A 12,858-nucleotide genomic window follows, 5' to 3' on the forward strand; every position below is an offset into this window, starting at 1 on the left:
TCGCCGTTTCTCTCTATGCTTGCGTTGTCAAGGGAAGACGAAGTAATTGTCGCTGTGCTGATAGTCCACATGCCCATTTCAATCAGGATTGAATTCAGGCATGTCGCATGCATAATTGGTATGTGGAATCAAGATTCCACATGCCAATCCGGAAATTGGCAAACATGTCTGCTTCTTGATTAATGGTCCATAATGTGGCTGTATGGTTTTGCAGGGCTGACCTCACAATATGTCTGTCTTCTCGGGGTTAGTCATGGGAGGGAGTTGAGAAACTTCATGCCGTATCTGTATGACCCTCAACAACACATTTATTCCTATTCGCATGACAGTGGTTGGATGTCGACCTGTGCGACGGACGATATCATGAAACGATAATCCATACTCTCTATAGGCAACGATCTGCCTCTATCTAATTCTAACACTTGCTGGTAAGCATTTCTTCTTTTATTCGAGGTATAACACGATATGCTGAGAAAACTCCGACCTCACAAAGCTCTTTACAAATGAGAAATCCATCGGTCATCGCTGGTGGTTCTTGAGGCATCAACCGCTAGAAGTTTCGACCTGTAATTGGCCCTGTGCTCAGAGGCCTTAGGCTGGAAATAAAAGAGTAAGCGCTTCTGCGTGACTTAGATTGGTATCTAAGTAAAACAAACATGAAAATGCTATTTGCTATATGAAAAATGCTTAATAAAGTTGAAACTTAATAAATTTACGTGAAGTAAATTATGTATCAAGAAACTGTATTCTTACGATGAGGTCTAATGAGAAATCCACTACACAACTCTTCTTTTATGCAGTGCTTTAGATGTCGTTTCTCCTTCCTGCGTCGTCTAAATGAGCCGAAATACCAATAATTTGCATATCCCAACCTCTTCTTCTTTTCATGTGATTTTTGCGTTTGTCAGATCATTCCTTCCTGGTGATGCAATTTTAATGCCCAACGGTGTACCTTTTTTTCAGAAAACTGAGAATCTGAGGTTGGAAGACTTTCTTGGTAAGCTATAAATGGCATTAAAGAGAAACATTTAGAACAGTAGCTGAGCAGTATTATTAAGTTTAAACTCGCGTACGAACTTCGGATAGAACTTGTTTTTTGATCGAGGTTTACTTTTATACAATGATCGTACCTTGCCGATGTTTCAGTGCAGTTATACTACGCATTTTTCGTTTTACTTTTGAATCTTTTCCATACAGAACTTTGTTTCATACTGATGGTTTGTGATTGTAATTTTCCCTTCATTTTGCAATAATTTCTTTTTAGTTAGTTCCTTATACACTCTTTTAGGTAAGGTATACCAATTCTCTGAATGGAACTAAACGACTTATCGCTATGTCCAATAAGTAACCAGAAAACTTAAGGGTGTAAAAGACCCTAATACATTACCTGACATTGAAAGTGCAACACCAAGAAAAAGGTGACCGAAAATTATGCAAATTTCAGGATAGAAATCGTTTGACAAAATATGATTACCAAAACTCCTTTGACAAAATATTATTAAACACGCCAAAGCGAACGTTTGCGCAGACGATATTTGGAGGTGGCGAGAAACATTCGCTAAAGCTCCATATATATTTCATACTACTGATGGCATTTTTCATTTTCGTTGTCCTAACGATTCGTTTCTTCAGGAAACTTCATTGGAAGTAGTCCTTAGCTTTAATACTAGGTAATCGTATGGTCACTTTAATACTTGGTAAACGTCGGCAAAATAGGAGACCAGAGCATTTCCGCACTGTCAGTTAGTCAGCCTTACTTGTGCTTGCGTTGCGCTATCTTGTTAGGTTTAAACTGGGTTTGACTTCTGTATTCATCATTATTTTAGCGATCTTCGTTATTTCACAGCAATGCCCACTTAGCATCTGTGACAAATCCTGTTTAAATGAAGACTTCCAAAGCCACAATCAGCAATTGCACCGGCTCGACCGTCTATGATATGCTGATTGCAGACTTGTAGCTCTCCACAGATGTAGATTTGTCGCATATGGGTATAACGCAGAACTTGATGATGAACTGAATCTATTTTCCGTTAAGCAGAAGACCGCGCTGATTCATAATCATCTGAACCGTAATTCAATTTAAAGCGAAACAGGCTTCTGTAGATGCGAAACAGTGAGCAACGTTTCACTCTCCGGGAGAAGTTCGCCTGGATAATTAAAGGATTTAGCACCTTGAAGCACTTCATAGTTCCTCAAGCAGAAGACATGTAGAGAAAAAAGAAGTTTCATAAATCCTTTCGCAAAGGGTTTATGGGTGGAAGTTTCCATCCATAAAATATTATCAATAGTTATCATTCTTTGAAGAATCATTCTAATAAAGCAAGATTGCTTTATACTTTTCCAAATAATAGCGTAGGCAGTGTTTTACCATTATTGTTAAGCAAGGGTCAATAATTAGGAGATTTATTGGGTCTTTCCTTGGTTTTAACTATGCGAATTACAATTATTTGCTTATACGATTTGGCAAATGAATGCTCCTTTCCCACTCGACTTCAGAAAACAAAGACAGTAATCAGTGAACTACAAGACACATTTAGCATTTCATAATTGACACAGTCTGGACCTGTACTATATCTACGTATATGCAACACATCTCCTTTTAGCTCAAATAATGTAAAATCATCATTATAAGATACAGAACTGGAAAAGATGAATTTAATTTAGAAGTCAAACAAAAATCAGCGTTATATTTGCAAATTTTCACAGGACTAGTTTTAAGTAATTAGTTTAGTTTAGTAAATGGTTTCCATTTGCGCTTTGGCAGCTGAGGATGATGGTTCGGTAAAATAATCGGAACTAGCCCTGTGAAAATTTGCAAATATAACGCTGATTTTTGTTATTTGACTTCTAAATTAATACTTGTTATTTTATCTAAATAAGAATTTATTCAGAGCCCAGTCTGAGACCCCCCCCCAAAAAAAAAAATATGACAGGTAGTTGTTGCCACTAGAAACGAAAAAAAATGTCTCACTAATAGTATTCGCAATTTCTTTTATGGCGTTTATCACTTAGCCATCTTTTTCCAAAAGGAACATGAGTAATCGTTTTCTTTCTAACTCTTTTTATACTCTTCTGTTTGGTGTAGAGGATGTTACTCTAAAGTGGCATCGAGCCCTTATTTCTTTAACTCTGACTTTTTGAAGGCTGTAGGGTTTGAAAAGGGGGGTACCTACGGAAAGCTCCCAAAGCCTTTTCCTGTTTTCTCAACATTTCTTGATATTACCAGCTCCACCAATAGTTTCAGTATTTGGGTATAGCTATAATAAATATAGAGGCTTAGCTGCTTGAATAAAAATATTAGTAAAATCTTTCACTGACTACATCATCAACAGGCACACTATTTACAATTTCTTTCGTAAGTTTTGTAAAAGTTTGTAAAATGTCTGCCGTGTCAAATGTAAAGCTTGGAGTGGTTTGGTAAGGAATTCACTCATTTTCTTGCGAGAGATACAAAAATGAGAAAATGATAACTATTGCAAAGATCACTTCCAACACTAAATGTATAAAAAGATTTGAGAACTGGACGAATAAAAGATGATAAGATCAATGGTATAAGAGACCTTTGTAGACTCGTGGAAGTAGGTATTCTGCCCTTTACTGAGGAGATAAGGGCAATGATCTTTGATAATTTCTGCAGTCTTTCTGTCTCGTACATTTCTGTTCTTACTTTTACAAAGCGGATTATGGCCGTTAAAGTCTGCGTTCAGGGCAAATGCTTTATACGTTCATCTAAATTTTGATGGTCAAAGCGATTATTTGGAGATACATAAATGGAAACTACTAAAACTAAAGTTGGAATACTTATTTGAATGCAACAACCAGGGGGATTGTGATTAAAGGAAACGAAAAGTTAAGTGTAGTTAAAAAACCTGCACTACCGCTGACACTCACACCTACAATAAGCTTTTTCCTGATAATAGAATACTTCTGAGGCTTACCTTGTTATTCCGGTTTCAATGCCAAGCTCACCAGAATGACAAATATTGATCCTGTCTTCGATGTTAACGAGATTTGGGTGGAAGCGTCGAGAGTTCACGAAATAAGAGTGATTATTGTGAGTGACACACCTTGAACTTCAATTTCATCTATTTTCGGAGTTAGTTTTGACAAATGAATCAAATTCTGATTAAAGAAACTCTGTGTTTGTTACATAGAGATACGTATATCAATGCGTAAAAGTTACATCTATCCTTTTTCTACGATATTTTTTATTTTTACTCATACATATAATACTAATATATTTTATTTTGATTAGACTCTGCAGCAAATGTCTTGGTTTTCTGCAAGAATACGAATTTATCCATTGAAGTTCGAAAAAGCTTTTTATGTTACTGCCAGTATATTTATTCCAGGTTTTACATGAATGTATTAAATTTTCAATTATTATTTTATTATATATATATATGCTATAATAATACATATTTTCAGTAGTCAATGACCTAGTTAAAGCTTATGAAGCTTTGCAATTAAAATAGAATTCATCGTGGCCATTTGAAGATTTTATTATTCGCATCATATCTTTGACACACACACAGCTAAATCAAGGTAACGTGCGTATTCATTCGTCATCATATTTCGTTCATTGTTTTTACGTCTGTATAACAGTTAATTTCGAAAGAAGAGAGATAAGTGGCGACATATTAGCATAGAAAGTGAGAGGGACGTGCAGATTCTACTTAGAAGGCTTCTGAAAAATAATAATGCAATTTTGGTTTGAAATTATTCCCACTGGCAAATTTAGGTTTCAGTTTGCAACTTGTAGCATTATTATACGCTGAAGCGTTATGTAAGTATGTCTATGATATAAAAATATATATAAGAATCACACAACGGAGTTCAATTTTGAAGTGCTACAGTTAAGAGTGATGTGTTATAATCATGATACTATTTTTAGAACAAAAATGCATCCAAATTAAATAGATTTTACTAAATGCTATTTAAATGCTAATATTTTTGAAAGTTAGGATTTTGTTTTACATATTCTTTATCTTACATCTATATGTAATTGTCATTAATTTGTTAATAATTCTAGAAATCCGTTTCCTTTTATTTCATTGCTATATATCCTTCTTGATACTTTCTTCTACGTCAGCTATTTAAAACGTGTTAAACATGAGTCAAAATAAATTATTTTTTTCAAAATCAAGCATGTTTTTTTCAAAGTTTTCGAGAAATTTTGTCCTAATAATAATGGCTGGAGATGAAATTGCTTTTGAAATAATAGTTACTGGCAAAGCAAAAAATTTGATGCAATGTTTTTATTAAAGCTCTAATGATAAGTGCATTAATTCTATACAGCCATTTAGACTTTAGATTTAGTAGCCCAAAGGGGTGTTAGCCCAGTAACCGTCATTCGTTTCGAAACGGCATTTCGCGTTGGCTCTCTATAAATGTCCGTTTCATTTTTCAAATTGTTGCCACTAAATATTATCTCCCTGTATTATATTTAAAGAAATTAAATAAGGAAACATCTACATGAATATATGTATGTTTCTGGCACTATAAAAATAACGATACCCATATCTATAAAATTTTGAATAATGTAGTCTCAATAAGAATATGTGCACATGGAAACTCGAATCTGGTATTTCGACTTTGTTTTTATTGTATATTTCATATTTTGTAAAACATTAACGAATTTTTGATTAACAAACTCAACGATTTCAGAGCGAGCAGTAGCAATACTTTCCGGGAGAAACATTTTTATCTCCAGCGTGCGAAACTGTCTATCGGAAATTCTAGCATATTTTTAGGGACGTTAGCCAAGAAACTTTATCAAAATGCTCTCGAAACGTGTATGTGTGTCTAAATGAAGATAAAGCCCCTTTGGGCATGATACAAAATCTAAAAGATTTCAAATATTTCTAATTTAATAAATAATAATACTATTAAATTTTGTTAAAAATATTAAATAAAATATTCACCAAAGAACCTTTAAGCATTGATGCAAAAAATCGTAAATTATGTGATGTTTTAAACTGTTGATAATGTAAATATTTTGATGTAATTAGTGAAACAAGACATGACGCCATGATTCAATAGTTTCCCATTTTAATTTATTATATACAACTTTAACAATCTGAAAATAAATAAAGTTTCATCTTTTATACCATTGATGAAGTTAAGCACATACAACAGACACTAGTTTAAGCAATTAATAAACAGCGAGTAAAGGCTATAAAATATAAATATTCGATGAAGCTTAATAAATTTGATACAATGTTTTTGTACCCAAATTTTCATTAACAAGCATAATACATGAAAAAGAGAATTTAAAATTTCCCATATTTAAAAGATTTGTTATTAATAATTTAATGCATTAATTACGACTAAATTAAATAAATTTCACATTAATAGTTCCAAAAATATTCACACTTATAAAATTCTCACTTGAATTTTTTTGTAGGGTTGTTCCAAACAAGCCCTTACGAAATGAGGAAATAAAAGGATTTTACTGTAGCATAACTGGAATTCTTTATTGAGCTTTTAAACTACAGAATAGCATTTATGTTTATAATTAATCAGAACACAACTTATTTTTAAAATTTTATTTTTGCTGCTATTAGTTTATAATCGCACGATTTCAAAATTTTTAATTTAAGTCATTTAAGAATTTAAATAAAAAAAATTCTTTTTAAAATTTTGGTATATTGAAATTAAGAAAGATTGTTTAAATTTAAGGCCTGCGTAAATAAAATGAATTTCGTTGTTTTATTTGATCTAAACAACATCTGGTTGTGAGTTCAAGTAAAAAAGAATTTGTTGTTTAATTTTAATGTAAAAAAGTTTAAAAATTAATTTTAATTTATAACATATAATATTAAGTTTAATTTATAACAAAATAAAATTAATATTAAATAAAATTTATATTAAAATATTTTTTGTGTGTTTAATTTACATAAATAAAAAATAATTTCATTGTCTTATTTTGTTAAAATAGTAGGTGGTGGTTATAATGAAATAATAAATTGCTTCGTTTAACATAAGTGTAGTAAAATTTGAAATGAAAAATGATTATGTGTTTCGTTTCAGGCTTGACAGAATAAAAATTGTCTTATTTCGTTGAAATATTAATTGCTCTGAGTTTACCAGCAAGTTATTTTATCAGCAAATTGCTGTTTCGAGGCTTGTGACTTAAGTAATAGAGGCGATAATTTGCTAAACATCAGGCCTCACTTCTTAAAGGCAGCAATTAGATTTGAAAACAAACAGTTTCTAGTTACTTTAACATCATAGAAGTTACAATGTAAATTAAAAAAATGAATTGTCTTATTCAGTTCAAATCATAACTGGTTGCGTGTTTAAGAAATTTTAAAAAAATTATTTGTTTAATTTTAGCAGACTTAATATGTGTATATATAGATATATTTAGATTTAATTTTAAAGCCTACATAAATGAGAATAGTTTAATTGTCTTTGAAACAATATGTGGTGCTAAGTTTAAGCAAATAAAAAATAATTTCCTTGTTTAAATTTGCCGAAAAATGTATTTTGTATTTATTTTACTGAAATAAATGTATTTAATTTTTCTTAACTGCGCGATTATTATTCAAATAAAATGTGATAGGCAAGAAATAAAGTCCCACCCCACTTATATTATATTCAATATGTACATGAATGAGATGGAAAGAGAAGCAATTACCCTAAAATTTTAATATTTGGATACTTTAGTTTCACTGGGTCCCGATATTTTAAAACTATATTCTATTCCATCTTCCTTACACTTGTAGATTTTGTGCAGTTTTGCATTATAAAATTACATATATTATGTAGCTCAAAATGAATGAATCTCATTCAACAATAAATAATTTTTTATGCCCTATTCTATGAATAAGCATATTCATTTTGAAATATTTTTAATATAAATCGATTTAATATAAAAGTGTAAATAGATTTAATATAAAAAGAACTGCACATTTTTAATATTAATACACAACAAAAGGAATTTTAAATACTTCTGCTGTTGATTTGCTACATAAAAGAATTCATAATGTAGATATATTTAAAAATTAGCTAGAAAAACTAAAAAATATGTCTATTGTAGATAAATTCAGAACAAACTGATGTGAAATACTATTTTAAGTAAATACGTTAAAAAGCATAAACTGATAGATTACAGTGCTATTTTATTTAATAAATGATATCACACTGAGTAGACAATGCTGAATAATATGATAAATTTTATAACTGCTTTTAAGGAAAATGAATAGGAAAGAAATGCTCAAAATGAATATATCAGAATATACTTCAAATGACAAAATTTCTAAAACTAGAAATTTCGGTTGGGCAAAGTATGTTTATTTAAAATATGATGGCATTTATCTATAAGTAGTAAAATATTTTACAAAATTGAATATTAAGTTCTACATTTTTCAAAAATATATCATTCTTTAATTTGCGACTTTCTGAAATGTATATCGCTCAGTATCATGTTAATATGCATAACGAATGCAATAAATTATGTAAATAATGCCGATATAGAATATTTACCAATTAAAATAGAATCACAGTTATATTTATCATCTTCCAAATTTCTCTAATTTCTAATTTTTCAGCATAACAATTTCAGAAATTTTAATTCATTCTAAACCAATAACAATATATATATTTATATTTTATTCTTTTTAAAATAACAAGTATTGATACAATAAAAAATTCTGAACTGTAACAGTAAAAACTGCATTCATAAAAATATTTAACTTTTTTGGAGGGAAAATTTCGTCCATCTTCGGTTTTTTAATTGCTTTAAAATTTCTGTTTTATTTATCAGAAATTCTGCTCAAACATTTTTATTAAAATTTTTCATTGCTTTATTTTTAAAAACTTTTCATTACTTTATTTTATTTTTATAAATTTTTTATTACTTTATTTTCATTATTTTTTATTTTATAAATTTTTTTCTCAGAAACCCCATTCTTGGTTATAAACATCCACTTTCGCACTATTTTAAGTATAAAAATGCAATTTTATTTTTTATTTCTAGGATATACAAAAATAATCAATTTTTAGGAATTCGAAACTTGAAAATTTTCATCTTGTCGAATTCTGAGTTTGAAAACTTACTAAATCTTAGGAAACAAGAATCATTTTAAACAACGAAAAGAATGATATTTGTTATTTTGAAATATATAAAGATTTCATAACAGCTAAAGGACAAAAATTAAAATGTACTCCTGCTTTATTTAATTACTTTTGCAAAAGATAAATTAATTTAAATTGAAGATATAAGGAAAAATTCATTAATAACACACTTTCTGGGAGTTAATGAAATTAACTTATTTCGCCTTTCGTCTTATATGGCTATAATTTTTAAAACACATTTTTTGAATGTCTACGATTTACTAATTGAATTTATTTAATATGAATTTCTTCCAGTCACACTGAGAAGTAATTTAGAACATTCCCAAGCAAGATTTTTGTTAACTGTTTATGATACAAATAATGCATTTAAAAATTAGTGACATTCAGTTCTTTAAATCAAAATTTTAATGGTTTAGATTTACAAGGAAACGGCTATTTATTTCTTCATTAATACTTTCATACTCAAAGGAGAGCATTTTTGGAACAATGGTAATAAAAACAAACTTTTGTAGATAGGAAAATAATAAATATAATCTAAATTTTTCTATGCATTTAAAATAAAATATCATTTATTTAGTGAGATTTTCATCTTATATCATTAAACCTTTACCACACATTACAACATTATTTCAGAATGCAAAATAAGTAAAAAATTTAAGATGTAATAAAATTAAAGATCTAACAAAGATCAAAGGAATCATCTTTAAGGTTATAATTAATCCGTTTAATTCTTTTTTTACAATCAGATCTAATTTCATACTTAGGAAACATTAAAAATCAACATATTTTGTGATTTTATAAAGATCTGCAAACTGAATGTTTTATTTTAGCAAAATTTTAAAATACAACTTCAAATATAACGCTTAGCACACAATGCAACAAGCCTTTGGGAATTATCATAGCGACGAAGAGAAGCACAATCAACATTCTCACCTTCCTCGCCAACAGGCATCATGATACGACGCCAAAATTGCACATGCATAATTATCGTCTTCAGTAACAGATTATTGATGATGACCACTGATCACCAGAAGCAAAGTGGGAAAATAACCATGTCTTTGCACCATTCGGTTTCCTTGGCGATTTTGACGAGGTGATGACATTATTTTGAAACTTTATGAATACCCTCATGAGGAATGCAAAGAGTACTTAGACAATATATTTTCAGATTGGAACTGGGGATTGAGGAGCAGGCGTTGATCAAGGGATTTGATGAAATAATATCCAAATTATCACTTGACCCAAGCCTGTTGCTGTGGTGGTGGTTTTCTGAAGTCCTCCTCTTCAGGTGATTCATCATTCGTATAACTGACATAGCGAATAGACGTATCTTTAAGATGTATCTGCAAAATATTATACTTCCATAAATAATAGTCTACAAAATTAAAAACGTTTGCATTATATGTACAAGATAGTTACAATTAAAGTGATTCAGAGCTATGTAGATCTTGTTCTGGCTGACATAACTTCTCTGAAACTTGTTACATGAGTTATATGGGCCATCAGAAAAAGAAAATTGGATAAAAATTAATAGTTCTAATTTAAGCGTGAAAACGTGCCGCGTGAAAAACGAGAAACACAAATTGGAAATGCAAAATGTTGTTTAGTTGCTTCTATTCAATGTGAATTCTATTTGCATCAGCGCGTTTCCAAAAGCATGTTTCCATTCTCTTGGGCAGATAATCCTTGCGTGCTTTGTCATAATCAAATAAATGAAACCAAGCCAACAATAGCGCGAAGGATGTTTTAAGTAATTGCAGGCGAACAGAGAGTATTGCGCCATCTTGCACGAAGACCGCCGTCTGTAATCATCATGTTTCTTGTGAGGCAGGAATTACTAAATGTTGCAGAAGTTAGTAGTAACGGAACACTCCTAACGGTACCCCTTTTAAGACCTTGAGGAGTATCTGATATATATATAAAGTCGGACCATGCAGTCATGTAGAACGCAGAGGTTATTCATGCACTACATTGGGACTTGCAATACTATACATGCGACAGTTCCGAGTAGATACTGCTCCGTATTGAGCAAAACCCTTTATGTCTAATCACATAATGTTCAAAACCCATCCGTTGTTAATGGTTACTCTTAAAAAAAACCGGGAGGCAAAATCATTGCTCTGACGCTGTCTTCGGAGATCAGATTTTTCATTGCTCGAGCATTTTTCGAAGAATATCGGGAACAAGACTTTCTATTAGCTGCAGAAGAAGAGGCTTCTTCCACGGTTTCATTTCAAATTTGTGTACATCCTCTTTCTGGCAGCATACCCTTCAAGCCCTTTACTATCTTTTTCAAATTCTTTTTCTACATACGCCTATTCTAAAGCTTTCAGAAGTGGGATATTCTCACAGTGGATCTTAACTATTATTGCATATCGGATAAAAAAACTGGATTAGTAAAGTTCGATCTTCCTTCTCTAAAGCCATGATGAAGAAAGATTTTACGGCATTAAGTATCGGCAATTTTGAGGGTTTTTAATTTGCATAACGACTTATTTACATTGCATGAAAAGTGCCATATAGTTGTCGGAAGTTAAGCTATTATTTTTTATTGCAGTTTTCTTTCCCTCTATGCTCCGTATAACGTACATTCAAATTTATAAAACTTATAAAACAAATAAATCAATCAAAACAAGCTCTACATAGATCTGAGTACGGTCACCTTAATTATAATCATCCTGTAGGAATTTTATTACAATTCATGTAAAAGAGGCGAATAATAAAATAATGTGCCACATAATTTGTGCAAAGCAAACTAATTTGCACAAATCTAGCTTTAAAAAATCAAACTTATACGAATTTTTATTAGGAGGAAGAAAACTCAATTTAATTTAATTTCATTAAATCTGTATTTCATATTTTATTTGAACTCGAAAGCAGGTTGAGTATGTGATATGTCCGAATCCCATAGGATAGATTAAATCGTTTATCCATTGATTTCTGTTACAAGGGCCTGCTCGAAGCATAAGCGGTATACTACCTAGGGGATTCAAAGAGATCTGTCAAAAATATAAAGGCTGGTAGAGAGGATCAAAATAAGCAGATTTCAAAATGGAATGTGTGCGTAGAAATAGCGCATTGGGATTGCCATCCCAGTTAAAGGTACAAGCATTCTACTGGTTTAAATCATCATTCCCCGTACGGATTTTCAATGATACGCATCGCTGCATGAACACGAAGCAAAGGACGTGCTTGATAATCATTCCCTGTACTTGCTTTGAACAGTTGTTTCGTTTTATCTGCAGCCCTATGTATGTCGGTAAGCTCCACGTTTATGTGGTGATGCCTACTGCTCGAGATTCACACAGTAAATTACGATTTACGCCAGCAGAACGGTTTCATCTAAGCATAAGCGTATGGTATAGCGTTCTATAACCATCTTAAAGCTTCATTTGGGGACAAATTCCATTGCAAAATCTATTTTTTTTTTTTTTTGTTTGTTTTGTTTTCTGTATTTCCCTTTATTTATTTATTTTTTTTTCGAAATATTTTTTTCAGGCTGTAGGCAGCCTCTTAGGGTGTCAAATTTCAAACGGCATCTGCTAAATTTTTCTCACAAGCAACAAATATATCCATTTTTGCTCTAATTATTAATATATCTAATTTATATGGGAGCCGTCTGTAATGAAAATCTTTCATTCTGTTTATGGTACTGAAATTAAAGATGGTTGGTGTCTTTAAGAAATGAGGCAATAAATCTTTTTTTAGACCATTCCTTCTAAATTTTTCTTCTGAAAAACTTCTTGAAATTTCATCGTTATCCTAAAACATAGCACA

The 12,858-nt window shown here is 30.9% G+C and overlaps 1 protein-coding gene across 3 annotated transcripts in view; it reads right to left on the reverse strand.

Moving 5' to 3' along the window:
* Positions 1-6,040: 6,040 nt before the first annotated feature.
* LOC118201050 (synaptic vesicular amine transporter-like) overlaps positions 6,041-12,858 on the reverse strand; it is a 231,192-nt gene continuing 224,374 nt past the window's right edge. For all 3 annotated transcript variants that reach the window (XM_035373075.2, XM_035373081.2, XM_085825689.1), the window contains exon 14: positions 6,041-10,424. In XM_035373075.2, coding sequence (XP_035228966.1) covers positions 10,314-10,424 — 111 coding nt within the window. In that variant the 3' untranslated portion in view covers positions 6,041-10,313. The remainder of the gene's footprint in view (positions 10,425-12,858) is intronic.

The sequence above is a fragment of the Stegodyphus dumicola genome, chromosome 10, assembly GCF_044657685.1.
Source record: "Stegodyphus dumicola isolate Sdum_Otavi_A_Nest chromosome 10, ASM4465768v1".
Classification (NCBI taxonomy): Eukaryota; Metazoa; Arthropoda; class Arachnida; order Araneae; family Eresidae; genus Stegodyphus; species Stegodyphus dumicola.